At 49.8% G+C, this 24,874-nt stretch overlaps 1 protein-coding gene across 1 annotated transcript in view; it reads right to left on the bottom strand.

Annotated features, from left to right (window-relative positions):
• The window catches only part of SELP (selectin P), a 29,579-nt gene extending 5,194 nt beyond the window's left edge, over positions 1-24,385 (bottom strand). Inside the window, exons 1-12 of the mRNA XM_087828214.1 lie at positions 24,365-24,385; positions 23,835-23,925; positions 21,780-22,166; positions 18,830-18,937; positions 18,297-18,482; positions 17,631-17,816; positions 15,207-15,392; positions 12,975-13,160; positions 9,102-9,287; positions 5,440-5,625; positions 4,359-4,568; positions 116-301 (exon numbers count right to left, since the gene is read on the bottom strand). Coding sequence (XP_087684340.1) covers positions 116-301; positions 4,359-4,568; positions 5,440-5,625; positions 9,102-9,287; positions 12,975-13,160; positions 15,207-15,392; positions 17,631-17,816; positions 18,297-18,482; positions 18,830-18,937; positions 21,780-22,166; positions 23,835-23,925; positions 24,365-24,385 — 2,119 coding nt within the window. The remainder of the gene's footprint in view (positions 1-115; positions 302-4,358; positions 4,569-5,439; positions 5,626-9,101; positions 9,288-12,974; positions 13,161-15,206; positions 15,393-17,630; positions 17,817-18,296; positions 18,483-18,829; positions 18,938-21,779; positions 22,167-23,834; positions 23,926-24,364) is intronic.
• Between the last annotated feature and the right edge of the window lie 489 nt (positions 24,386-24,874).

Genomic DNA, 24,874 nt, shown 5'->3' with positions numbered 1-24,874 from the left:
TTAAATGCAGGGGAAGCCCGGTGATGAAAAGTGAGACACTGTCGGAAATACGGGGGAAACAAGGATTTTACTATTTTCTGTATTAGTGTGGCTTCCTAACCTATGAAGAATATACCTTGGCAGGTTGGCATGGCCGCTGACCACTGGCCACTGGGCTGGCATGCTGTTATCCTGGAGCCATTAAGCGACTGACCCTCTGGACACTGGAAGGTGCAGGTTGATCCATAGCTGAAATTTCCCCAAGGGTTGGAGCAGTTCATCAGCACTGGTTCAACCGTGTACAGCGCGGAGCATTGGACAGCTGCAGAAAAGAGGAACGTGGGAAAAACAAACGTGTAGAATGAGACTATGGTTTCATTTGTAACCTGACTACCATTGCCAGTAAATGAGCTAGAATGTCAAAGGAGATGAGCCACTCGCAACATTCACACTAGCTCCTCCAACATCATGCATCCTGAGATGTCCGCTGGAGAATGCCAGCCAAGGAGCTAAGACGGGCACAGAGCAGCATCCAGGAAATACCTGCTACGGGATGGAGCAATCTTGCCTACAAAAATACCATTTATAAAATGTTGCTTCTCAAAAATCCTATTGGTCTAAATGTCATTATTACTACAGTTGACAATTAGCAGGCATGTCAGTATGTGTTATTAGATGTTGAATATTATGAAAATATTTCATAAGTGTTCAGCAAAGAAGTAGAGACCACCACCCTCTTTAAACTACTTTTCTAGCAACGTCAAGTCATTCACCCTAATTTGTGGATAGGAAGCTAAAGCTCAAGGAATTAAATTTAATTCACATAATCACTGAGAGTTAGTGACATGGTCAAAGCACTGCGCTGTGCTCTGTGGGGAGCACAAAGATCAAAGAGACACAGCGCGAGGATTAAAGATGGTGGCCAACTGAGCAGAAGCTACACTGACACTCTCCTGGGACCAAACTGGAATTACAACTAAAATATTTAAAAAAACATCCTGAATAATCAACTGCAACTGAAGATGACCTGGAGAGCACCCTTATAACCAAGGAGGAAAAGTGGAGACCACATAGAGACTGGAAGGAAGTGTGGAGGCACTAGAGGGCTGGCTGGGCTCCCACAGGCAGCAACCGGAGGTCTAGAGGGAGATCTCAGCTGTGGGGAGTTCCCACTGAGGACTCTGGGGTCTAAACCCCAAGCTTGGCTTCCCAGCCAAGAACACCAGAACTAAGAAAGGTGCCCACATAACATCTGGCTGTGAAAAGTAGGTTTCTGTTTGCCAGGGAGAGATGGCTGTAAATGCAGGCACCCTCTTAAAAAGAGTCAACACACAGTATCGTGTGCAGCGACTCACCTTGAGCTCTAGCAGAGAGAGGAAAGAGTGGACTGGAGCTGTGTGAGGAAAATCTAAGGTTGTGGGCTCTGGAGATGGAGCTCAGAGGGCACCCCTCTGGATTCCTGTGCTGAGTCATTCCCCCATACTGCAGAGGACATCTGTCACAGGCAGACATTTACCTTCCAAACAGCTTTTGCCTGAGTAATTGCTCCACCCTGTTGGAAAACCTCTCTCTCTACCTCAAGGAGTTTCTATAGCTTGAGGCTCATTAAAAGAATCAGATTAATCAGCCTGCAGGCAGAGGCAGACTTCAGAGTGCTTTGAGTCTTTGCCTGATCTGCTTCTGAACCCAGGCCTTGGAAAAGCATTCTTTGGTGTGCATCTTGGTCCTGTCCAAATGCACCCAGCCCCAAACAGAGGGGGCCTCAAGTCATGGGTTGTTGATAGCTCCAAACAGGGTACTCAAGGCCAGTCACAAATAGCATCTGACATTGGCCTGCACCAGAAACTTTCCAAAAATACTGAGTCCTAGCAGGCCTACCTAATACATAGAAACAAACCAAAATAGGCAGCCAACATGGGGAGACAAAAAACAAGCCCCAAATGAAAGACCAAGAGATGTCTCCAGAAAAAGAGTTAAATGAAATGGAGACAAGCAATCTATCAGATATAGAGTTCAGAATACTCATTGTAAGGATGCGCAACGGCATGCAAAAAGATATGGAAACTATGAAAAATGACCAGTCAGAAATGAAGAATGACATAGCAGAAATAAAGAATACATTGGAAGGAAAAACAGCAGATTAGAGGAAGCTGAGGATCAGATCAGTGAATTAGAAGACAAGGTAGAAAAAAATCATTCAATCAGAGATCCAAAAAGAAAAAAACAATTAAAAAACAGGAGGATAGTCTAAAGGAGCTGTGAGACAACATGAAATGTAACAATATTCACATCATTGGAGTGCCAGAGGAGGTCAAAAGTAAGTAAGATTTAGAGAAACTGTTTGAAGAAATAATGGCAGAAAAATTCCCTAACCTGGTCAAGGAAAAAGGCACACAAGTTCAGGAGGCACAGAGAATCCCAAGCAAGAATAATCCAAAGAGGCCCACACCCAGACACCTCATAATTAAAATGCCAAAAGTTCAAGACAAAGAGAGAATATTAAAGGCAGCAAGAGAAAAGCAATCTGCTACCCACAAAGGAGCTCCCATAAGGCTGTCAGATGACCTCTCATCAGAAACTACACAGACCAGAGAGAATGGCATGGAGAATTCAAGGTAATGCAAAACAAGGATCTGAAACCAAGACGACTCTATCCAGCAAGACTATCATTCAAAATAGATGGTGAAATAAAGAGCTTCCCAGACAAAAAAAAAAAAAAAAAAAAAATGCTAAAGGAGTTTATTACCACCAAACCAGCATTGCAGGAAATGTTAAAGGGACTGCTGTTATTAGAAGTAGAAATAGAAGCATTGCAACAAATGTTAAGGGGACTCCTCTAAAAATTAGAAGAAATAGAGAGAGAAACATAGGCATAAAGAATTAAAATGGCAATAAATAAGGACCTATCAATAATAACCTTAAGGACTTTAAGGGAGAGATCAACAGCAATACAGTCATAGTTGTGGACTTTAACAACCCACTGACTTACTGGATAGATGTTCCAGACAAAAAGTCAACACAGAAACAGTGACTCTAAATGGCACACTAGATCAGATGGGTTTAATTGATATTTACAGAACACTTCACCCCAAAGCTGCAAAATATACATTTCTCTCAAGTGCACATGGGTCATTCTCAAAGATAGACCACATGTTAGGACACCTAACCAGTCTGTACAAGTTCAAGAAGACTGGCATCATATCAAGCATCTCAGATCACAATGGCATGAAATTAGAAATCAACTGCAGTATGAACATTCGAACATATGTAAATAGCATTATTAAACAATAAATGGGTTATCAATAATATCAAGAAAGAAATCAAAAACTTCCTGGAAACAAATGAAAATGAACACACAACAACCCAAAAGCTATGGGACACAGCGAAAGCAGTCCTGAGAGGGAAGTTCATAGCACTGCAGGCCTACCTCAAAAAGCAAGAAAAGTTTTGGTAAACTATCTAACCCTACAACTTAAAGAATTAGAAAGCTCCCCTGTGAGGCCTTCCAGACCAGGGCTTTTGTTTGCTGGGAGATTTTTTATTTCTGTTTTGATTTCATCAGTTGTTATTAACCTATTCAGGTTTTCTGATTCTTCCTGATTCAGTTTTACATGATCTCACTCATATGGAATCTAATAAACAAAATAGACTGAGGAACAAAATAGATCCAGAGACACACAGAAGCATGGAGCAGACTGAGGGATCTCAGTGGGAAGGCGGGGGTGGGGAGTGGGTGGGAGGAGATTAATCAAAGAACTTATATGCATATAGCATAACCCGTGGACACTGACAATAGTGTGGTGAAGGCGTGGGGGGGGGGGGTGCGGGGTGGAGGGGATCAATGCGGGGGGAAAAGGGGATATCTGTAATTCTTTCAACAATAAAGATAAATTAAAAAAAAACACACAAAACTCCTTAACAAGTTCAACAGCAACAAAAAAGAGACACAGTGCTTTATGTATGGGGCGATAGCCCTCAGGAGGCGTCATACGTGGTTGGCCTTTTTATTTAGGTTCAAATCATGAGAATATGGGATGTTTACAATGCCACATAATTACTATAATTTAGAATTGAAACTTGTATCGCATCATTCACGTGGCTGGTTTTATGTTGAGCATGCTTACTGTTCTCACACATTTTGCACATTCACGAATGTCCCTTCCTTTGGGTCTCTGAGTACCAGGGCATTAGCTGTGACAAAGGGGGGGAGAAGTGGTGCACTTGCCACACACTACTTCTCACTGGGACTGTTGTGGACTTCAGGAGGAGCTGACGCTTGAGGTGCCAGAGGGCTGGATGGGATTTCAGGGGCAGGGGCCATGCTGGCCCGAGGGCCTGCAGGAAGCTAGCAGCAGACCTGCCGGCCCTTCTCACGTTACCTCTGCAGGCTGGAGCTGCTGCCGTCCATTGTCCGGATGGTCCGCATCGGATAGCACCCTCTCCCCTGAGCGTGAATCCGGCTTTGCATCCAAAGTGACAAGTGGTGTTCAATCCAAAGGTCACCAGCTGATGTCTACAAGACATTGTTCCCTGCCCTGGGGTGACGAGGGCTGGGCACCGCACCTCTGGAGTACGAGCTGGTGCTGCACCTGCTGTGAGAAGGTGTTGAATTTAGAGAGCATCACAGGCTTAAGCCTCTCCTGGAATAACTGCCCCCCACTCCTTGCAGAAGGAGGCTCTAGAAGGGCTCCTTAGGCAGTTACGGAAGCTGTTATTTGCAGGTATGGAAAACCGGGTGAAGAAAAGTATTTACAAGAGTCCTTGGAGAGAGAATTCTCCGCTAGAAGATGCAACTGGGAGGTCAATGACAGTGATATTAAAAAAAACTGGGGGGCAGGGAGTAAAGGGGGGAAATGGGGGACATCTGTAATACTATCAACAATAATAAAAAATTTTAAAGCAGGAGAGTTAGTGCACAGATATAGAAAATTTGGTAGGAAGACAAGTGCGCATGGGCCAGTTGCCTGCCCACCCTGCTTTGTTGGGAGGAGGTGTGGTCCTCTGGCCAAAGGTCAGCAGGAAACGTGAGGTGGAAATGATGCCACTGGCTTTGTTGCTAACATGACATGTGGCAGAAAGATGACCTCTGCACTTCAGGTCCTTGATTTGAAGTATTGGATCAGCAACTCCACCCCTGTGCTCTCTCTGGTAATGAAGCAACAGAGGCCCACTCATTGACCCAATAAAGCTCTTGGAGAAAGGGGCCAAAATTATGAAAAGCAGTTTCTGCTTATGGATCAATATATCTTTTATCTGCAAATATTAAAAAGTCCTGTCACTCCTTATACACTTAGAAATCCAGTCTGTGTTCCCTAGATCCTATTTCATAGCAAGAAGCAGGGCTTTCACTATAATAGTAATAATAATAATAGTGTGTAGCTGTTACACGGTAAGAGCTATATAAGTGTTTGCTACTGTTGTGGAAGATGTTTCCAGAAGGGCTGTCCTGGCGACTGTTACCTTCGCAGGTTGGCAGAGGTGCCGTCCATCTTCCGGAGGCTGTGCACTGGACAGTGGGGGGCCCCTGCAGCTGAAAGCCTCTGTGACAGGAGAAACGGCAGGTGGTGCCCACACCGAATTCTCCGCGAGTGTCCGAACAGTCCAGGAGGCCCCGCTCCGGGGCAGGTAATGCTGGGCACCTGATGGCTGGAGAAGCAAATCGAGACTCAAAATCCTCACGTTTACTCAGAAGCTTTGTTTTGCACTAGTTCGCTCATTCATTCATTCATTCATGTATTCAACAGGTATTTATTGAGCACCTGCTATGTCAGGTGTTGCCAAGCAGCAGGCATTCCACACCCAACATGACAGGCCACCTCCCACAGGGGGCAGGAGGAGGAGGGTTGGTGGGCTTACAGAGAGGGGTGTGGACAGAAGTCACAAAAATGAAGGAGCCTGGGATGGAAGCAGTCACACTCCGGGGTCACGGCCTCCCCCTCTTCTTGTGCACCTTCTCCGGAGACCTCAGAGCCCCCTCGGCTCCCACTGCCCTGTGCGCGGCTGTGGGCCCGGCTTCCCTCCTGCCCCCTGCTGCCGAGGCTGCTCCCTCTCCGATATCCCGCCACCTTCCCCAGTTCAGCGCATCCAGGGCTGTGGGAGCCTCTTCGGTCCTAAACGGCCCCTCCACTGCGATCCCCAGGTTGTTTCTTTATGTCCCAGCTTCGTGGCCCAGGAGAGCTCAGGACCTCCTGGCCGAGCCGGATCAGTCCTGGGAATTCCCTGAGCTGAGCTCAGGCTTGTTGCCGCTGGTTCTCAGCTCACACTGCCCCGAATCCCTTTCTATTTCCACTGAGTAAAATCCCAGCCACCTTCTCCTCTCAGTGCAGCATTTCAAGAGGTGTTTGTGTTTTTTTAAGCAAAAAAGCTAAGCAAAATGAGTCTTAGCCTATCAAGGCATTTCTTTCAGAATAGCCTTGGGTTTAAAGAAAGAATAGTTGCTCAGTTTGCCAATAGCCCAATATTTGTTGCTAAATAATAATCTTCTGTGAGAGAATTAAATGGGGAGAAAAGCATCATGAGAAGAGCAACTGCAGTAGTTTATAAAAGTAGTTCTTGAGGTAAATGGTTAGTAAATTAGAATGTCATGTATTGCCAACTTGGCAAATGGTTGTTGAGCCCTATTTGAAATCCTGCCATGAGAATTGTGGGGCCCACGAGGACTTGTGGTCCTTGGGTGTTAGGAGATCTCCATCTAGTAGAAGAGGGAAGAAAGGACCCATGACATGTGAGCACGTACATTCAAACGAAAAGATGACATGCTCGGGAAAGGACTTCAGGGCCTGGAGGGCAAAGGCAGGGAGGAGTCTGGGAAATGCAGGCAGAGCCCAAGTCCCAGAGGCCCAGGGACCGGTGTTCTAACTAAAGAGGGAGTATTGGTGGCACCACCCCAAAACTGAGAGGGACACTGATTACTCCACTTGTTGCTACCCTGCTTACCTGGTGGCCCTGCCCCCCCCCGACATAGCCTAGGATGCTGCGTCACTGCGGAAATCAGGGCCCTGGGTCAGCGCTGAGGGTTAACAATTCATGGACTCGGGCAGATGGGAAGAGAAGAGGAACTATTTGCTAAAATCTACAGAATGAATTTGGAGAATGAGATGGAAACACAGGTATAAAAACCAGAGCTCAAGGTCAGGCTCAGACACAGATGACAAATCTGAGTCCCCCGGTTGGCCGAAGCTGCTGTCCGCGGCCGGGGTTGATTCTAGACACGGGCAGGGCTGGGCCTGCAGGGGGGCAGGCAAACACCTCTTCTTGTGGAGAAACGGGGCTAGGAGGAGTGGGTGGGGCAGGCAGGCTTCAGAGATGACAGAGTAAACAACCATATTAGTTGCATATATGATTTAAAACTTCAGTGAGAGAATTCTCACGGGTTTTTTATTGTTTGGCCTGAAAACCGAATGTGGGAAGACAGAGCTCAAGGTCAATGCTGATGGAATAAACGAGTGAGAAACAAGTGAATGAGCGATGGCCTAATGCCGTCCCCCATTACTGCTCTAGTCCTCTGGCACTCGTAGTGGATCTTTTTGACAGCACATGGTAGCATTTTATGTCCTGTAACCTGCAGAATTCTTGGCCAGGGAAGAGTCCGCCAAGGAAATCGTGTCTGCTCCTCTCCTTTCCGAATCGAGAAAGCTGCCACCTCAGGGTGTGACTCCACTTTCTAACATGGCACGTGACGGCAAGGGAGAATGGGACAGGCTTCGGATATTAACCTAGTGCTCACTCCACAGGAAAGAATAAATGATATTTTAGCTGTTTTTCACATAATGCTAATGATAAATTCCTTTCAGCGTATTCTCTCATCTGACACCAGGCGCTGTGGCTTCTGAGGTGCAGCTGAGCGGCCGTCGCCCCAGCCTGGGCGTGGGAAGGGTCACTCCCCGGCGTCTGCGGGGAAAGAGCCCTGCCACCAGGTGGCAGCGCAGCGCAGCCCTGAGAGCGCCGACTCGACCGGCTTTGGATCCTGGCGCCCTACTTCCGAGCTACGTGCCCGCTGCCTCCTATTTATTCTCTCAAAGCCTCAGTTTCTTCATCTTTAAGATGGGAATAAAAATAACCATGTAAAGATCGTTGAGTGGGTTGAATGTGATAATGCATATGAAACAGCTGGTACTTATTACAAAGCAATAAATATGACTGCTGGTCTCATTGTCACTGTACACTGAACAGTCGATTAGCACAATCGTGCCTTTTGAAAGTAAACGTGACCTATGAATTAATTAATTCACTAAGTCTATTTTAGAGTATACTATATGCTAGGTACTGTATCAGCCAGATGTTTGGGGGAAATCAAAGACTGGTAAGAGCCAGCCCCCACCTTTGACTAGTCCACTAATTCACGATCAGTAGGATTTGTGCTTGAATAAATTTTACCAGTAAATGATAAGCTTCGGTTCAACAGATATTTGTCACACACCCCCTTTTACTCTGTCTGGTTGCTGCAGGGGGCACAGGGATGAAGAAGGTACAGTCCCTGCCCTTGCGGAATTTATATCCACATAGAAGTCGGGGGAGAAAGAAAGGACACAGTCGTCAGGCTGTGAGGTCCTCGAGAGGCTGGGGTGAACGCCATCCACCCCAACCTCAGCTCACGTCCGGGGCTTGGCTATGCTCAGGAAGGGTGAACACAGGAAAGTGAATGAAGAGTGTAGTAGAAAGACTTTGTAAGGAAGGAACACGAAATTCTGGTGACATTGAATGCCATAACGACATGAGAATACTTTATAACTTTTTTTTTTAATATATCTTTATTGATCTCAGAGAGAGGAAAGGCGAAGGAGAGAGAGAGACAGAAACGTCAATGATGAGAGTCATTGATTGAGCCCGCAACCAGGGCATGTGCCCTGGCTGGGAATCGAACCCTGATCGCATGGATCTTAGGCTGAAGCTCAACCACTGAGCCACGCCCAGCCGGGCGAGAATACTTTATAAAACTGCTAAATGTTCAACTGAAGTTATTATCATGGGGCGGGGGGGAGAAAAAGAGGGGGGCTGCTTTCGGTCTAGGTCATCATGCTTTGTGGAAAGTGTGTTTCCTTTAGCTTAAGACAGTTTTACACAGATCACATTCCATAGTGTTACCTGAGAAGCCATAACAAAACACCGATCGGTGGTCCTACCTTCACAAGTTGGTGGGGAGCCTGTCCAGTGTCCAGATGGAGCGCAGTCCAATCTTTCTGGTCCAGATAAAGAGAAGCCCTCATCGCAGGTGAACTGGCATGTAGACTTATAACTGGAGTCTCCCAGAGGCTTGGCACAGACCATCGTTCCATTCTGAGGGCTTAGCAGGGGTGTGCAGGTGACGGCTACCGTGGCATGGAGAGGGAGAGAGAAGGGGTTGTTTAGAACTCAGCAACCTGAAGTCGGTGCGTGTGCATGCGTGCGTGTGTGTGCGTGTGAGTGTGTGTGTGTCCTTAATAAGCAAGGGCAGCATTTGGTTAGACACGGTTGTTTGAATTTCACGGTGCTTATCCCCAGCCAGAGGTCATGTAACAGCAGCGCTCACGGTTGGTTGACACCCTGACAGGTTTGCCCGCGGAGGGCTCTGGGCATTGAGCAGGGAGCTGCGCTTTGTTTGGAGATAGCGGAGCAGCTCATCCCAGTCCCCAGGACAGGAGCGGAGGTGGCTGCTTCCTGAGGATTTTCTTCTGAAACCAGCCTACTGACCTTACCCGAAAACAGTGACAGCGATTGGAAATGGTAAGTGGGTGAAGCGCTTTCCTCCCTCTCAACTTCCTTTCCCCAACCAAGGGGCCGAAAGATGCTGGGCCCAAGTCTCGGCTCTGACTCACCAGCAGTGCGTCTCTGGGAAATAAACCTTCTGAGCCTCCACTGCTTCATCTACGGGATGGGGAAAGTAATAACCCTTGCCTTGCAGGGATCCTTAGGGATATAAAATAGTAAGTCAATTAAATCACACACGAAAACTAAATTTAAAACTCATGGACACAAAGTGGGCACTTAGCTTAAGCTACCACCTGCAAACGCTCTTCCTGCCAGCCTCTACGTGTTCACTTGCAAAAATAAAGGTAAATTCAATTTCATGGGTGTGGTTTTTTTGCCAGTTTATACATGTAGAGTTTGAGGTGCTAGGGGACTCTCTTGGATTGGAGATCATGCTCTGTGAGCTTCGGCAAGTCACTTAAGCCCTCTGAGCCTCAATATCTTTACCTTAAAAATGTGGAGAATGATGGAAACAAGGGTCAGAAGTGCAATCGCTGTATGTACATGTTAGTAGCTGGTGAGGTTGCCCCTCTGCCAATGAGTGAGCTGATAAAGTCCAGATTAAAGGTGCTGACGGAAACAGACAAGGCTAAGCCACGCGTGGGTTAGGGCGTCTCGCCTTCACTGTGGCCCCGCCGGAGCAGTGTGGCCGCAGGCCCGGGAGGGCGGCAGTGGGGCTGCACCTAGGACTGCACCTAGGACCACCCTTCTGCCGCCGCCTTGAGAGGCTTACAGTTTCAACATTTTCTGTACCTGCCTCTTCCCTTCGTCTCTTCCCCTCTTCAGCTACATCCCCCAAATCTGATCAACTTGGCCAAAGACCTAGTTATTTTCTGCCACTTGAAAAGACTGTATTCAGGGTGCTTGTGTGTGGTGGGGGAAAGGACAGGAGAAAAGCCAAGTAGCCTCTAATCTGTAAGGACAAAAAGGGAGGGTCTTGGTGCCTTAGAGCCCATTTCCAGCTCTTCTGGGGCGGCGCCTTCTGACAGCTGGGGTGGGGGATACAGGGGTGGGAGGAGCACTGAAAAGGGAAATTGATAAGACTCTCTTAGAAGTATTGCAACAGCTAGTGAATTGCAAGCCTCCTGGCACCTTCCTGTCCAGCCCACATGTGGGCACTTCACTGGATGCTCACCCAGCAACAAGAGGAGAAAGTTCAGTAGGAGTAAATAAGGAACCAAAAGCAGAAGGGAACTGGGAGGTCACAGGAAGCCGCATGTCAACCTTGCTGGGCAACGCCCACACAGGGACAGTGTGGGGCAATGAGTTGTAATCTGTGCCCCACACAGCCCAGCGTTGCCCAGCATTGCCCGTGTGGACGAAAGGGGGCTACATGCTAAACCTGAAAAGCTCAGAGCAGGCCTGTATGGTGCAAACTCAGAGACCTAAAGTAACCACAGAAGATGGTCTGAAATGAAAACTTTTTAAACATAAGCAGTTTATGGTTGGTAGTCACACCCTACGGGAGTATTTTTCCTTCACAAAGGTTAAAGAAAGCTTGTCAGTTGTCTTTCCCCATCTGAGATAACACATCTGATTAACATGCTTTGCAAAACAAAGTACTTTCCCCCCTTTTTCTGGGCCTTCAGCACCAGGGCGGAGACCAAGAATCTTCTCATTGTTATTGATATCTTGTTGACTGTTAACTATCTGTACCCACCTATGTAAAAGAAGTGTCTATCACTTTACTTTTTATCCAATCCCAGAGGCCCCCCTTCTTTTCTCTCGCCTCCCTAATCTATCACCAGTGAATTTCCTGTAACCCACTTGTGTCTTCTTCGATTGTAATCTATAAAGCAAGGTGCAAAACTGCCATTCTCGGGAGCCTTACAGCATATGTCGACAGTTTGGCTGAAATAGACTCACAAAAAATTCTTCACAGGTTTGAATGTTTTCATACATTAACACATTAATGTATTAATGGAATGATTCCGACAACCCTCTTCCCCAAAGCTGCGCGGACTGTGTGACATGTCCAGGCTTCAAGGCAGCCAGGATGTGAGCGAAGGGCACCGTCACAAGCCTCAGAATGTGGGCCCCACCCCAGCTCCAGTGCGGCTGAGTTTGCTCATTCAGTCATTCACTCATGTGTTTACTGTTGCCCCAGTTTAACGGGGGGGGAGGGGTGCGGGGGGGGGGGGTGCGCATGCCCGTGTGTGACCTGAATGGCAAGTGGTTTCCTCTCCATTAAGAACAGAGTTGCCTGCTTTCACTCAGACTTTAAAAGCTTGTGCAGAGAAAGGCGAAGGCAACCAATGCAGAATTTTCCAGCATTTTACCTGCTTAATTTTATATATTAAAACTGTAGAAGTATCATAAAAATACTAAATGCATGGAGGGAAAAGTGGATGGGGGAAAACTGGAGGAATTCATACAAGAATGCTCACAGTGTCTATTTTAAGGTGGGGGTATTTGAGAGGATTTTTATTGTTTCTCTATTTTCTTATTTTTCTGTAGCTTTTATAAATGAAAATATTGCTTTGGAAAAGCAGCATTTGCCATGAATGTAACTAAAAATCGGGTACATTGAGTGGAAAGGAAAGGGGAGCACAGGAAGCGCTCGTGCCCTTCAGGCCCTGAGCCCGGCCATCACAGCCGGTTGCACTTCGCTCGGTGCTGACGGAGCACACGGCCTTGGTCCGTATCGGGTACAGTGCAGGTGCCTGGGCTTATGCTGAGTGTGCGCTTTTTGTTCTGAGATTTCATAACCTGGCCTGTATAGACTAGTCTCTTCCTCTTTTTGTCTCTTCACTTCATCCTACGTGAATTTCTGCATTCTTATACAGAATTGGAGGGTGTCTGCAGCCAGGCACCGATGAACCCGAGCCCCCCCGTTCCACCATGATGCCCATCTGTTGCCCCCGTGCCCCCACGAGACTCCGTGCTTCCTAGGGATCAGATGCCAGGTCAGCCTTGGCACAGCCGGCCTCGAGCTGCTTTTGTCCTCTGGCCTTCTTTCCGGGTGCTGTTTTTAGCCAAGTCAGCACAGTTCACCTGGGTCCTGATCACAGGTCCTGCTGAAGGCCTGGTCAGTCGTTGGCTGGGGCCCTTCCCGTCGCCCACTGCCCAGAGTCCTGCCACTTGTGCTGTCTGCCTGGCCCCCGAGGGCACCTGCATCCTGAATCGCCAGGTTACAGGATGAAAGGGCTCATGAATTTTCCAGTCCGTATCAACTTCCTGGCCACAAGAGAGTTTCCACCTCTAAAATACAGCCTTTTAGAACACAGCCTATGATTCGTTTCCAAGATGCTGGGGAGAACGCATCTTACCTCGGCACTCTGGAGGCGGAGAGCTCCAGCTCCCGGTAGCCAAGCACTGGAGCTCGCTCGCTCCCACCAGGACTGAGCCTTCAGCACAGGCGAAGCTGCAGGTGGACTGGTACCTGAAGGCACCGAGGGGGTGGATGCAGTTCATCTGGGCCTTGTTCGGAGCTGGAAGGTCCTGGCACCGCAAAGCTACAGGAGAGGGAGGGAGGGAGGGAGTGAGGGAGCGAGGAAACAGCACTGCACGAGTTCTCATGGATTTCCACCCCTTAGCCCAAGTGAGTGCCAAAGGCAGGGGTTTCTAAGCGGGGCGTGTGTAACGTGGACGGGAAAAGTGTCCTTTCATCACAGTCGCACCTGAAGGGTCTTGTGAGGAAAATGCTGAGCCACCATTAAGCATTTTGGCAATATGTATCAATAATTTTGAAAATATCATATTTTGAAATATCAAAATATCATAATTTTGAAAATAAACCCAAGAATCTATGCTAAGTACGTAATCAACATAACATATCTAAATATCAATTCATAGATTGTTTATCACCACATTATTTATAAGAGCAAAGTACTGAAAACAAATATAAATGCCACTAATCAGAGGCTGAAAGTAAGTTATGGTGGATCCTTGAGAGGAAGGTGGAAGTCACTAAAAATGGCATATTTCACCTTGAAAAGATAAGGGAGGTGTCTTACGGTATGACTTAAGTGAAAAACAGAATATAAGCTGTGTGATCTACACCATGATCTCTGTATATAAAATAGAGGGTCATATAGGGAGAACACGTGGATTCTACAGATGTTCAGTCTCGTCTTCACAACAGGAACAATGAGTGTAACCGCCTCATGGAGCGAGGCTGAAGTGCGCAGTAAGTATTGTCTGCTAGGATTAGTAGCAGCAGCAGTCCTGGCAGATAGTAGTAATGTCGTTACAGCTCTGTGTCAGATGCAGACCCTGGCTGTCAGAATTGAAACCCTAGGGGGCTCAGCAAGGGAGTCTGAGGCCACATCTGGATGCGTAAGAGAATATCCAGCTATCTCTTCTGGATGGTTCACCTGCCTGGATAAATTTTGTCTTTCGGACAGTGTGTCTGCTACATACCCCACTGCTCTCACCAAGCCTCCCATCACGGTGCATGGTCATCTCTTCCCCCACTGCCTCATTTCCCCCCCCATTTTTTTCATTGTGGTAAAATACACATAAAATAAAATTTGCCATTTACCACTTAACCATTTTTAAGTGTACAGTTCAGTGGTATTAAGTTCATCCCTACTGACCATGACCACCACCCATCTCCACAACAATTTGTGTTCTCTTGGACGGAAACTTCATACCCGTTACATAGTCACTACCCACTTGCCTTTTTCCCAGCCCCTGGTAACGACCACTCTACTTTCTGTCCATGACTCTGACTACTCCAAGGACCTCATCTAAGCGGAATCATACAGTATTTGTCCTTCTCTGTCCAGCTTGTTTCACTTAGCATAATATTCTTGAGGTTTGTTCACTTTGTGGCATATGTCAGGATTTTTTTCCTTTTTAAGGCCGAATAATATTCCACTGCATGTTTATAGCACATTTTGTTTAAACATTCCTCTGCTGATGGGCACTTGGGTGACTTCCACATTTTAACTTTTATGAATAATGTGCTCTGAATGTGGGCTTTCAAATCCCTTTTCAAGACAGTGATTTCAAACCACTGCCTTATTTTTCAGTCAGACTCAGGAATTTACATAAATTGCCCAGAGACCCCAGTGCCCACATTTGTAAAGCTCCTAGCGGCTTTAAGCTTGCTTCCCTCACATTAACTGACAGACGCTAGTGAGGCAGGTAGGCCAGGCGGTAACGGCACTCCCACCGCTGAGGAGGCTGAGCCTCAGAGAGACCAAAGCTGGCTGTCAGGAGATAAAGGAACTAGACTGAACGCCTTGTCCATTATTCCCTGCCGTCCTGCTGCTCCTCACGCGTCAGTCCTTCCCCCAGCCCCATCTCCCCCGCACCAGCCCACCCATCCGTGCCAGCCAGGGCACCCCGACCTCTATAACAACATGCGGTGACAAAGACGTTGCGCCTGCGGCTGGCTTTGCTCCCCGTTTCCTCTCTAGTGCCCAGCACAGAGGGCTCTGCACATAGTAGGGGCTTCACGCATGTTTGATGCCTGAGTGGATGGTGGCTCGATGCAGATGCTGATGCCTTAACAGGCTGAGGGGCACAGAGGGGACGTTTCGCCGTCTCGGTACCTTGGCAGAGCGGGGCTGGCGCCGTCCACTGTCCCGCATCAGCACACCGCACCGTGTCGGCTCCGCTCAGCTCGAAACCCTCCGCACAGCGGAAGCTGCAGGTGGTGTTGTATTGAAACTCTCTCGGGGACGGAGAACAGTCCATGCTCCCGTGGACAGGACTCTCCAGGGGCTTGCACTCGACGGCTAGAAGAGAGCATGATAGTCTGAAACCGGGTCAAGAGAGGGCTCCGCTCTTCCTCAGAAGAGCCCTAGAGAAAGGCTGCCATCTGTCTGCCCACGTTGCCAGGATGCTCAGAACCCTAGGTCCTCGCTTTTCCAAAGGGAAACTGCCCAGAGCACCTCCCCATGCCCCCTTCGCCCGGATCACTCACCCGCCCTCCCTGTCTCAGCCGGCTCAGCTGAGACTCCACTTTCCTTAAGAACCTTCCGCCCACCCGCGGGGGCTGCCACAGCCCTGGTCCTGCGCTGCTCCTACACTGTTGTGCTTGTGCCCCGTGGAGTGTGGCCCCCCGGAGGCGCAGGCTCATTCACAGCTGTAGCTCAGAGCCTGGCAGAGTCTGTGCATCGAAGGTGCTCTTGAAACATTTATTGGGGTATGTGTGGAAGGTTAGGTACAGAAGAGGCTGGACTTTTAAGGAAGAAGCTGGAATGGCATAGCTTATTGTTGACACTACTATCTAGCCCCATAAAGCGATCCCACGTGGGCTTTGCCTCCCACAGGAAGTCATCCTAATCAGACTGCAGCTGCCAGGGAGCGCAGCCCAAAGCGAGTTCCTGAGCGTGATTAAGCCCCGGAGACCTCGGCTCTGATAAAGGCTGGTTTCCGCACACCCTTCCTTCTGCAGCCCATTTCATCTCCAGGCTGGTCCTGGCTTATCTGGCTTTTTGGTTTGTTTGTTTTCAGAGTGTAAAGACCACCCTCACACCCTGGGCTTAGACTTCTGGTTTTCACAGAATTGGGGCATTTAAGAACGAAAGATCCTCTTGCGTTTCTCTCTCACTTTACAGGTGAGAGCAGTGAGGTTCAGCAAGTGTCAGCCACTCCCCTGCAGCCTCCCATCTAGACAGTAGCAGAGCCGGCCTTGGAATCTAGGTGTCCTAGGAATTCGCTGCGCCAGCCCTGACTTTCCAGCTTCCCTTTCCTTCCTGCCTGCCTGGTAAGCTGGGAGGTGTGAGGCTCGTGCACAGACTTCAGCTTTGTTGCATTACTGCCTGGCGTTGCCTCACAGTCTCTTCTTCAACGCCATACTCCTTTCTCCTCTGTCAAGGCCACCTCCCAAGGCCACAATGAGCCATCTCCCTCCTTGCCCTCTTAGCCCCGTTCTGACCCTTATCAAGCATAGGACATTGTCCCACAGCGTGTATAGGCCCATGGGGCAAGAAAGGAAAAAAGAGGCAGAAACTGAGGTTACTCAAGTGCCAGGCTCTAAGCTAGGCAAGTCATAGATGCCATTTAATTGTATACTTTTTATAGACTCCATCCTCACAAAGGCCCTTGCAAATCTTGGCTCATTTCACAGATGAGAAAACCATGCCTCCTGGGGTTGAAAAGCTGGCCCTGCGTCAGCCCAGAGGAGACCATGCCGAAGGTGAGAGCCCCGGGTCATTCTGCTGTGAACAACTCCTTCCTGCGCGGCGGGGCTGCTCCAGGAACGGCCCACCCTCGCCGCTGGCAAGGCTGCGGGCCACCGGCCGGGCCAGGGCAGCCAGTGTGCCAGCCCCTCACTGGATGGCCGGGCCACACCTGAATTTACAGCGGGAGCCACCTGCAAAGGCAGAAAGCGGAGGGCACAGCCCATGGCTCCTTTGTCAGGGGTTCCAGGAGCTGACGTTGCTCAGTCAGAGAGAAAAGCCAAGGACAGAGAGAAAGGTCTGAGGGAGGAGAAAAGCCATGCCCACAGCCGGAGAGCAACGGTGGGAGCACGTGGAAGTGGGGGGCGGGGGGAGCCGTAAGGGTCAGGAGACCCTGAAGCCACTTGTCCAGGCCTGGAGTACCAGTCCTGAGGGTGACCTGAACCCCTCCAACACAGGCTCCCCACGCTCACTCCAATGTCCTCTCTGCCTCTGCCTTCGCGGTGCGGCCTCGGCAGGCCTCTGGCGTCTGCTTACAGAGGCCGATGCCGCCCTTTCCCCGCTGACGTAAAACTATGAGCGAGGCCATTCTGAACCTGCTTGAGGGCTGCGAATTGGGGGGGGGAAGACTTCTACATCCTGCTTCTAGTAAAATCTAGTAAATTCTGTTACTCTTCTAGAGCCGACACTCTTTTCCTACCCAGATGCACTCATGGGCTGAGTGGAAGGTAGGAGGACAGCCAGGTCGTGGCCATGCGGGCCAGCTTCTCCACAGCTGGCCAGTGTCACCTGCACTCCCGGCGGAACTGGGTGCAGGGGACTGTGCATCCCCCACGGCCTGAAACTCACCTTCGCACGCCGGGGCCGAGGCTGTCCATGCGCCCGAAGCCGTGCACTGCACCAGCTCTGGCCCGACCAGGACAGATCCCTCCTCACAGCTGAAGCTGCAGCTGGGCTGGTGCGAGGGAGCCTCTGCAGCCTGCAGACAGCTCATGTGTCCTCGCTCGGGGGGCCGCAGGGGTGGGCATGGGGTGGCTGAAACAACCATAGGCAATGGCGTGAGCGTTGGGGAGCCTAGGCCGCTGCGCCTGCTGTCTGCCTCCCCAAACCGACAGGCAAGGTGATGGGCTCAGTGGCTTAGGCGATACTTTCAGTAGCTGTTTGGAAAGATCCACACACCCTTATGTTTCACTTACTTTTTTAGAGAAGCAAAGCAAAACGATCAGATTAATGACACTGGCCCCCTAATCCCTCACTGTACTCTGTGCCCTACGCAGAGAGTACAGAGGGAGAGAGGCCCCCCGTAGTGTTTCTGCCTGAGAATCGAGACTTCAGCGGATTATCTCGCTGCACAGATAGAAAACGCAGTGGGACCGTGGTTGGCGGGTGGTGGTAATCCCCAGAATCCCCCCTCTGCGTAGGCCCCCCCCATTTCCCCTGCTGTTTAATGGAGGAAGCGTGTTCTCCCCTCCCGAGTTGAAGTTCGGTGCGGATGAAGGAGAAGGGTGTACGCACCCACGCAGCGCGGGGGCTCGCTCGTCCAGGCCCCCGAAGCCAAGCATTCCAGCTCGCGGGGTCCGTCCAGCGTGTGCCCGGCTGTGCAGCGGAAGCTGCACCGCGAATGGAAAGCGAAGCTTCCCAGGGGGTGGCTGCAGCTCATGAGCACACGCTCTGGGGGCTCCGGGCGTCCGCACTCCCTGACTGCGGGGACAAAACACCAAGGTTCCACTGCAGGCCGCTGACAAGACCGGGCCTGCTGAAAGCTGGACTGTTTGCATAGCCGCAGCCCTGCCCCGGGGCTTCCAACCCAAGCCTGTGGCCTTTGCTCCCCTGTGTGGGCTGCATCTAGGGAACCACTCGCTCCCCCACTGCTGCTTGTAACCCGCCTTCGTTTGCTTCCTCTGCGTTTCCCTTTTACTGTCGAGATTTATGACGGACGCGCTCTCTCAGAGCACAGTGTCCAGGGGCAGCTTGAGCGGGGCAGGTGGACAGATGGTAGGGAAAGCTCAAGACTCACGGCCACGATATCAGCACAACGGAGGCCTCACCGTATTCGCACTCTGGTCCATAGAACCCGGGGTGGCAGGAGCAGGTGTAGTTCCCGATGGTCTCCACGCACTCCCCTTGTTTGCTGCAGGACGTGTCTTGGCAGGACGCTGGTGGATACAGAGGGGGCAGGCATGTGGAGAAAAGCAGATTCTTTCAGTTGTTGTTAATCCTTACCCAGGGATATGTTTTCCCTTTTTTTTTAAGGGAGGGAGGGAAAGGGGGTGGGAGAGAGAGAGACGCTGCAGCACCGACGAGGCACCAGCTTTGGGCTTGCACACATGATCTCAGTCCTGGCTCTGTCGCCTACTGTGGCCTTTGTGTGACCTCAGGCAAGTTCCTGCATGGAGCCCAATTTGCCCATCGTTAGGGGCCAAACCCTTCCACCTTTTGTTCATTTCAAATCTATGCCCAGTGCCACGTGGTGGGCAAGCAGAGAAGCCAAGTGAAATGTTTAAGACCTGCTCCTGGTAAAAAGCAAGCAGTTTTATGAGCAGATGCTTCATGGGTATAAGTATGCCAGGTTTGGGCAGTGCCAAGCCGGTGGCCTGCCAGGCTCTCCTCACTAAGTCTGTGCCACTGGGTTACAGATGGAGAAGGGCCAGCACCTCTTTCCTGCAAGACTCTTTGGGGGTGTATGCACTACCTGGTGGGACGATTACTGTTGGAACTGATGCTATCAGAGCACTGAGGATGTTCTCATTGATGTTTTTGTTGATGAGGTCATAGCTGGGGCAGGGTCTGTGGCTAGACTATTTTCTGGGGGTGTTTCCTGTGCGCTAAGCCCTGGCCACACCTGGTCCATTTTGGGCTCCTTTTACAACAGGAAATCCGTAGGTCACATGGAGGACCAAGCTAGATGATCTCTACGTTTTCTCCCCACTCTGAGATGCTCTAAGCCTAAAGCCATGCAAGGTTCTGCAGAGGTTCCCATGACAACCAGAGGGGTCGGGGAAGCTGCACGGAGGCGCTGGGAGGGCTTCCAAGTAAAGAGAAGGTGCAGGAGGCAGAGCTGGCTCCTCCTCGGCCCCGCAGCGCCCTGCAGCAGCAACACCCGCCGACCCTGTGCTCGCAGAGCACACGGCTTTGCTCTGGCTGTGGCTTCCCCAGAATTCAGGACTGTAGGAAAGGAAAACAGCCACTGTTCTGTATTCTGCTCCCTTCCAGGGTTTCCATCAAGTTAGTAATTTTTCTATTCCCTTGTATCTCTAGGAAAGAAATGAATGACAATTCAAAAAATGGATCTTTCTTTGAAAGACTGTTCTGAGGTCTGACAAAACCTGACACTTATGGAATTATCCCAGCTTCATGTCTTGTTGCAGGATACATATCTGCTCCATATCTCCTACAGGGAGCTGATGGTCCCTGACCCTTTCACCTTGGATGCCAAAATGCCCATCAGTGTTCGTGGAGATGGAAGCCAACCGTACTCAGGTGAAACTGTGCCAGTTAGTGATGTCTGCCAATGTTGCGGGTTAGAGGGCTGGCAACATTTACGCCAATAATTTTCATTCTCTTTCCTGTCCTATAGTTTTTTGCACCCTGTATTGGGAAGACTGCCTTGCAGATGTGGATGTTGAAGTTGGGAGTGGAGTGGAAACGGTGGCCTATTGGGACATCTAGTAGCAGCCGAGGTCATCTCCATGGACAGGTGAGCTCTGGGAGAGAAGGTGCATGAGCTAATATCTTGGTAATGTCCATCCTGACCTTTGAAGAACAGGTCGTAAGCTAATTAATTTATTTAAAACCAAATAAATCATTTATAAAATGAGACCTGGCCACATGATGATGCATTTATGGATATGCTTTCCCTCAGGAGGAAGCATGGTGAGGAGAGGGAGAAAGCGGAGGGAATACACTATGCTGTGTGTTCCGCTCCTGTTGTTGAGGGCTTCTAGGGGGAGGTGTTTATAATCTAAAGAAATCAGGACATATACAGCAAGAAGGTGACATCTGTAAGGTGACTTATTAAGGAAAAAGCTTCAAAGTACACAGGGCTCTTCTGCTCAGGACAGTCGGCACCCTCCCTAGGTGCCGCCCCCACGGTGCCCGTGTGCCGCACAGGGCCAGGGGGGCTCCTCTGCAGGGAAGCCACCTCAGAAAGATGGATCAGCCCTGGCACTGGGTGCGTGGAGCTGGGAAGACCAAGCTTTCGTGCATGTCTGCTTAGTCTGGAATTGGGAGGGTTGAGAATCAAATATGCTCACAGGATCTCCCCTTCATTACCTCCCCCCTTTCCTTCTCCCCCAGCCCTCACCAAAGCCCAACAGCCCTATCACTAAGGGGAATCTATAAAGTGCTTGTGGCCCTTGGTCATGTTCTCAGACTGTCTCGTGAGAATGCAGAGCAAACGGGGTGGTAGCCCACGTGGCTAAGGAGGACCAGCTTCGAAGTCAACATGGGTTTCAAACTGGCTCCCTCATCGTGAGCTTAGCACCTCGGGCAGATTCCTTGACGGCTCTGAGCCTTTCCTTCTTCAGCAAAACGAGAGTAATAGGAGGACATGATTGATGAAGGTCTCGTAGGACTGAATGCCACTGATCCGAAATGGCTCGAGACACATGAGCCAATGACAGCGCCTGGGTGTTAGTTACGGCTGTGCCTCCCGGGGAGGGCCACGCTCCTCCTACCTCACCCCTCTCATTCTAGGGCACAGTGGGGCAAAAAAGCTCTGGACGTGCATTTCAAGACTCTAAAACCTCCTGAGCACCTATTTCGTCAGCTATAAAATGAGAAGGGTGGGCCAGGTGATAGTAAAATTACCTCCTGGTTTCAAAAGCCCAGTTTTCTCTGGTCTGGATCGTCTCTCCCTCGAGGTGCTCAAGGCGCTGCTCGATTGGCATTCACTCTGCCGGTCCCTGGCCCCGTGACTCCCTGTCCCTGGCTCAGTGGCTGCAGTCACAGGGATGGCATGCTTTTCAAGCAGACAGACTCCGAGCAGAGGGACCCTACCTGAGTAGCAGAGCGCGCGCTTCTTCCTCCAGCACGGCTCGTCGTTCCACTGGCCGGGGGCCGACGGGCTCTTGATGTATATCTCCACGCAGTCCTGGTTGTTCTTCTTGTTGTTGGGCTCATGGTCCGCCCAGTTCTCGGCCTCGGCCGTGAGGGTCTTGTTGGTCCCCACCCAGGTCCACTTCCCGCCGACCTTGCGGATCCCGATCCAGTAGTACTGGCTGTAGTAAGGCATGGCGTCGTTGAGGTAGGCGATCTCGCCTTGGTTCTGGATGGCCACCAGGTCCGTGTAGAACCTCTGGCAGAAATGCCGGGAGGAGTTCCAGGTGTAGGGTTTGGTGCTGTAGTGATAGGTCCACGCTGCCACCTCTTTCTGGCTCAGTAGTTCTGGGTAAAGGGGACAGCGCCGGGTTAGGTAGCGTTTCTACAGGAGGGGCTGGAGCCCGAGGGCCCTTCTGTGTGGTCGGAGGAGCTTTTGACTGGAAGATGAGAGCCCCACACATGGCCCTTTCGTGCCTAATCTTCTAGTTTTAAGAGAAAAGAGCGGTATCCATCTTTCACTTAAAAATGAACGTCAAGTCGCACTAGGACAAGGCCCTCTTCTGAGGCCCCCGATGTTAAAGATTTGTATCATAAGATACCAGAACCAGAAGGGACCTTAGAAGTCATCTAATCCTCTCCTCCTTTTATAAGTGAAGGAGGCATGGTCAATAATTCACCAAATCCAACTTAAATGTCCCTGGAAATGTCTGGGTGGCTGCCTCTTATCTACAGGTTCCAGCCCTTTACGAGGAAACTAAGATGCTTTATGGTCGGGGGCGCACCTGCTGGTCCTGCCTCATTCCCTGTCACATTTACTTTCTTAGCAAAACAGACGTCCCACGTCCAGGCCTTTGCACATGCTCTCCCTGCTGCCCTGGCTGCCCCCGCCTAGGCCCGGTACACCCTTCCTCGCCCGCTTTCCCTCACTTCCCCAGGTTGGCTCGGTGCTTCTGCCTCCGGGCTCCCACGGCACCGACTGCCTCCACCGCCCTGCTGCTGTGTATTGTGTGTCTGCTTCTGTGACATGGTCCACACCTGCTAGACTGTGAGTCCTGAGGATGGTCCCTTTCAAGCTCTGGCTCCTCAGCACCTAGCACAGAGCTTGGTACTTAGCTGGCATTCAGTAAGCACTGAGTGAAACAGCGGGTTTGGGGCAGAGACAGGTTAGAAATCAGGTCTCCTGATTCGCAGTCTCACATTCACTCATTCCACTGTTCTTAACTGCTTATTTCCTCCCTCTCTGCTTACTCACTTATTAAAGTTTAAAACGGACCTTTTAAAGAAATGTTTGTGATATCAAATGAAATAACGAATGTGCCCTCCAAACGTTTAAAGGGCCTGTGTGATGGTGCAAAGTATTGTTATCTCAGCCCGTGGAGCTCAGCTGAGCCAGGAGAGGCCAGCTCCCACGTGAAGAGCTGTACAATGCAAGCAATCAGGCCTGGAAATGGTTCCCTTTCCTGTTTATAATGTATTTTTCCTATTCAACTCTCTCCTCTGTGGCCTGTGTGAGGGCCAGTTATGTTTGTTCCTCCCTAACACCTTTGTCACACTGTTTTGCCATGAAGACTCTGTTCTGAGATCTCCAGGACCACGTTGTGACTTCCATGGGCCCCGTCTTCCACAATATTTATTAAAAACTATATTTTACAGCTGTATTGCTGCATATAGGGTATATTAATATTATATCCTACAAACATTTTCTTTGACCTAGAAGGAAATAATTTTTAAAGAAATTAAAATATATCTGTGGGTCCGTGAGGGTCACCAGGCCTATGCCTACTGCGCCTGACGGATAAATTGGTCCTGGACAGACCCGCTTAAATTCTTCCTGATGCCTTTTCTGGCAACAGGATGGTGTTGGGCGCATTTTTTTTTTTTTTCCTTCCAGGAATCTGGGCTTGGACAGCTTTCCTATGCCTCGCAACAACTGGCTTCCATCCTTAATTTCTCCCACTCAGAGAAGTTACCCTAATTACTCAGAGCCGGGTGCAGGGTTAGAATAAAGGTTACCAGAGATCAAGGCACTGAGGTAGAGGAGCTGGGCGATTCTGAGCACCACTTGCTGAGGCCTCCAGTTCCAGGTGGCTCGCAGGCGGCCAGCCTGAAACAAGAAAAGAGAACATCCTTTTAGTGCTCATGTGCAACCAGTAAGGCCAAGAACATTTTTGTCCACAATCCTTATGTTGTGATGATCCTGCCTGGCCCATCGAGGAGGTGGCCCAAGCCCTCTCCCCACTTCGTGTTTCTCACTGCTCTGCTTCAGAGTCCCTCCCTGGTTGGACACCACGCCGATGCTGTGTCATTTCTTCAGTTATTCAACGCGTGTGCGTTGAGTAACTGCTTCGTGCCACTAACATTTTTCTATATAACACATTTTGTAACGTGCATGTAAAACAACACTGTCATTATTATTACGCAATAATCTTCCTTTAAGAACTGGTCTGCCATACCCACGATTAATGGGAAGTCACATGCAAAGCCCCTGACCCACACAGTGTGCTGTGAGCATCTCTGTGCTGGGCTGTCTTACTGATCCACACTTTGTCATCTTGCTGGACCATTGTAGCATATATCTCAGTACTATTCCATGCTTAACAGATATGTGTGTGTAGACATATTTAACATTTATTCCTATATATTGCATTCCCCTTGGATCTATAACATGTATTATTTTTCATGTGCTCCTTTCTATTGGGAACTCATCTAATCTATTGACACTGTTAAAAAATGTTTTCAGACAAGTAAGTTCTGGAAATGCTCATCTCGCCCGCCTCCCTCATGTTGCACATGAAAATACCGAAGGTTGGAGAGTCTACAACAAGGTATCGAAATGACAGCAGCAGAGCCTGACTGAAACAAAAGCTTGACCACTTCATGTTCTTACCTTCACACGCCTCTGGCCTCCAAATCCGTGCTGCGCTGCGGTAGACCACAGAGCACGTGGTGTGGCCAAGCTCGCCGCTGCCTGGGGGCCCCTCCAGGTCCACCCCAACGCACCCAGCAGCATAGACACAGTGCACTGTATTTGCTTAGCAAGTGAAGCTTTATCG

Source organism: Miniopterus natalensis, chromosome 19 (genome assembly GCF_054644295.1).
Source record: "Miniopterus natalensis isolate mMinNat1 chromosome 19, mMinNat1.hap1, whole genome shotgun sequence".
NCBI lineage: Eukaryota > Metazoa > Chordata > Mammalia > Chiroptera > Miniopteridae > Miniopterus > Miniopterus natalensis.
Note: the sequence above shows the minus strand (reverse complement) of the source record. Positions and strands in the feature narration are given on the sequence as shown.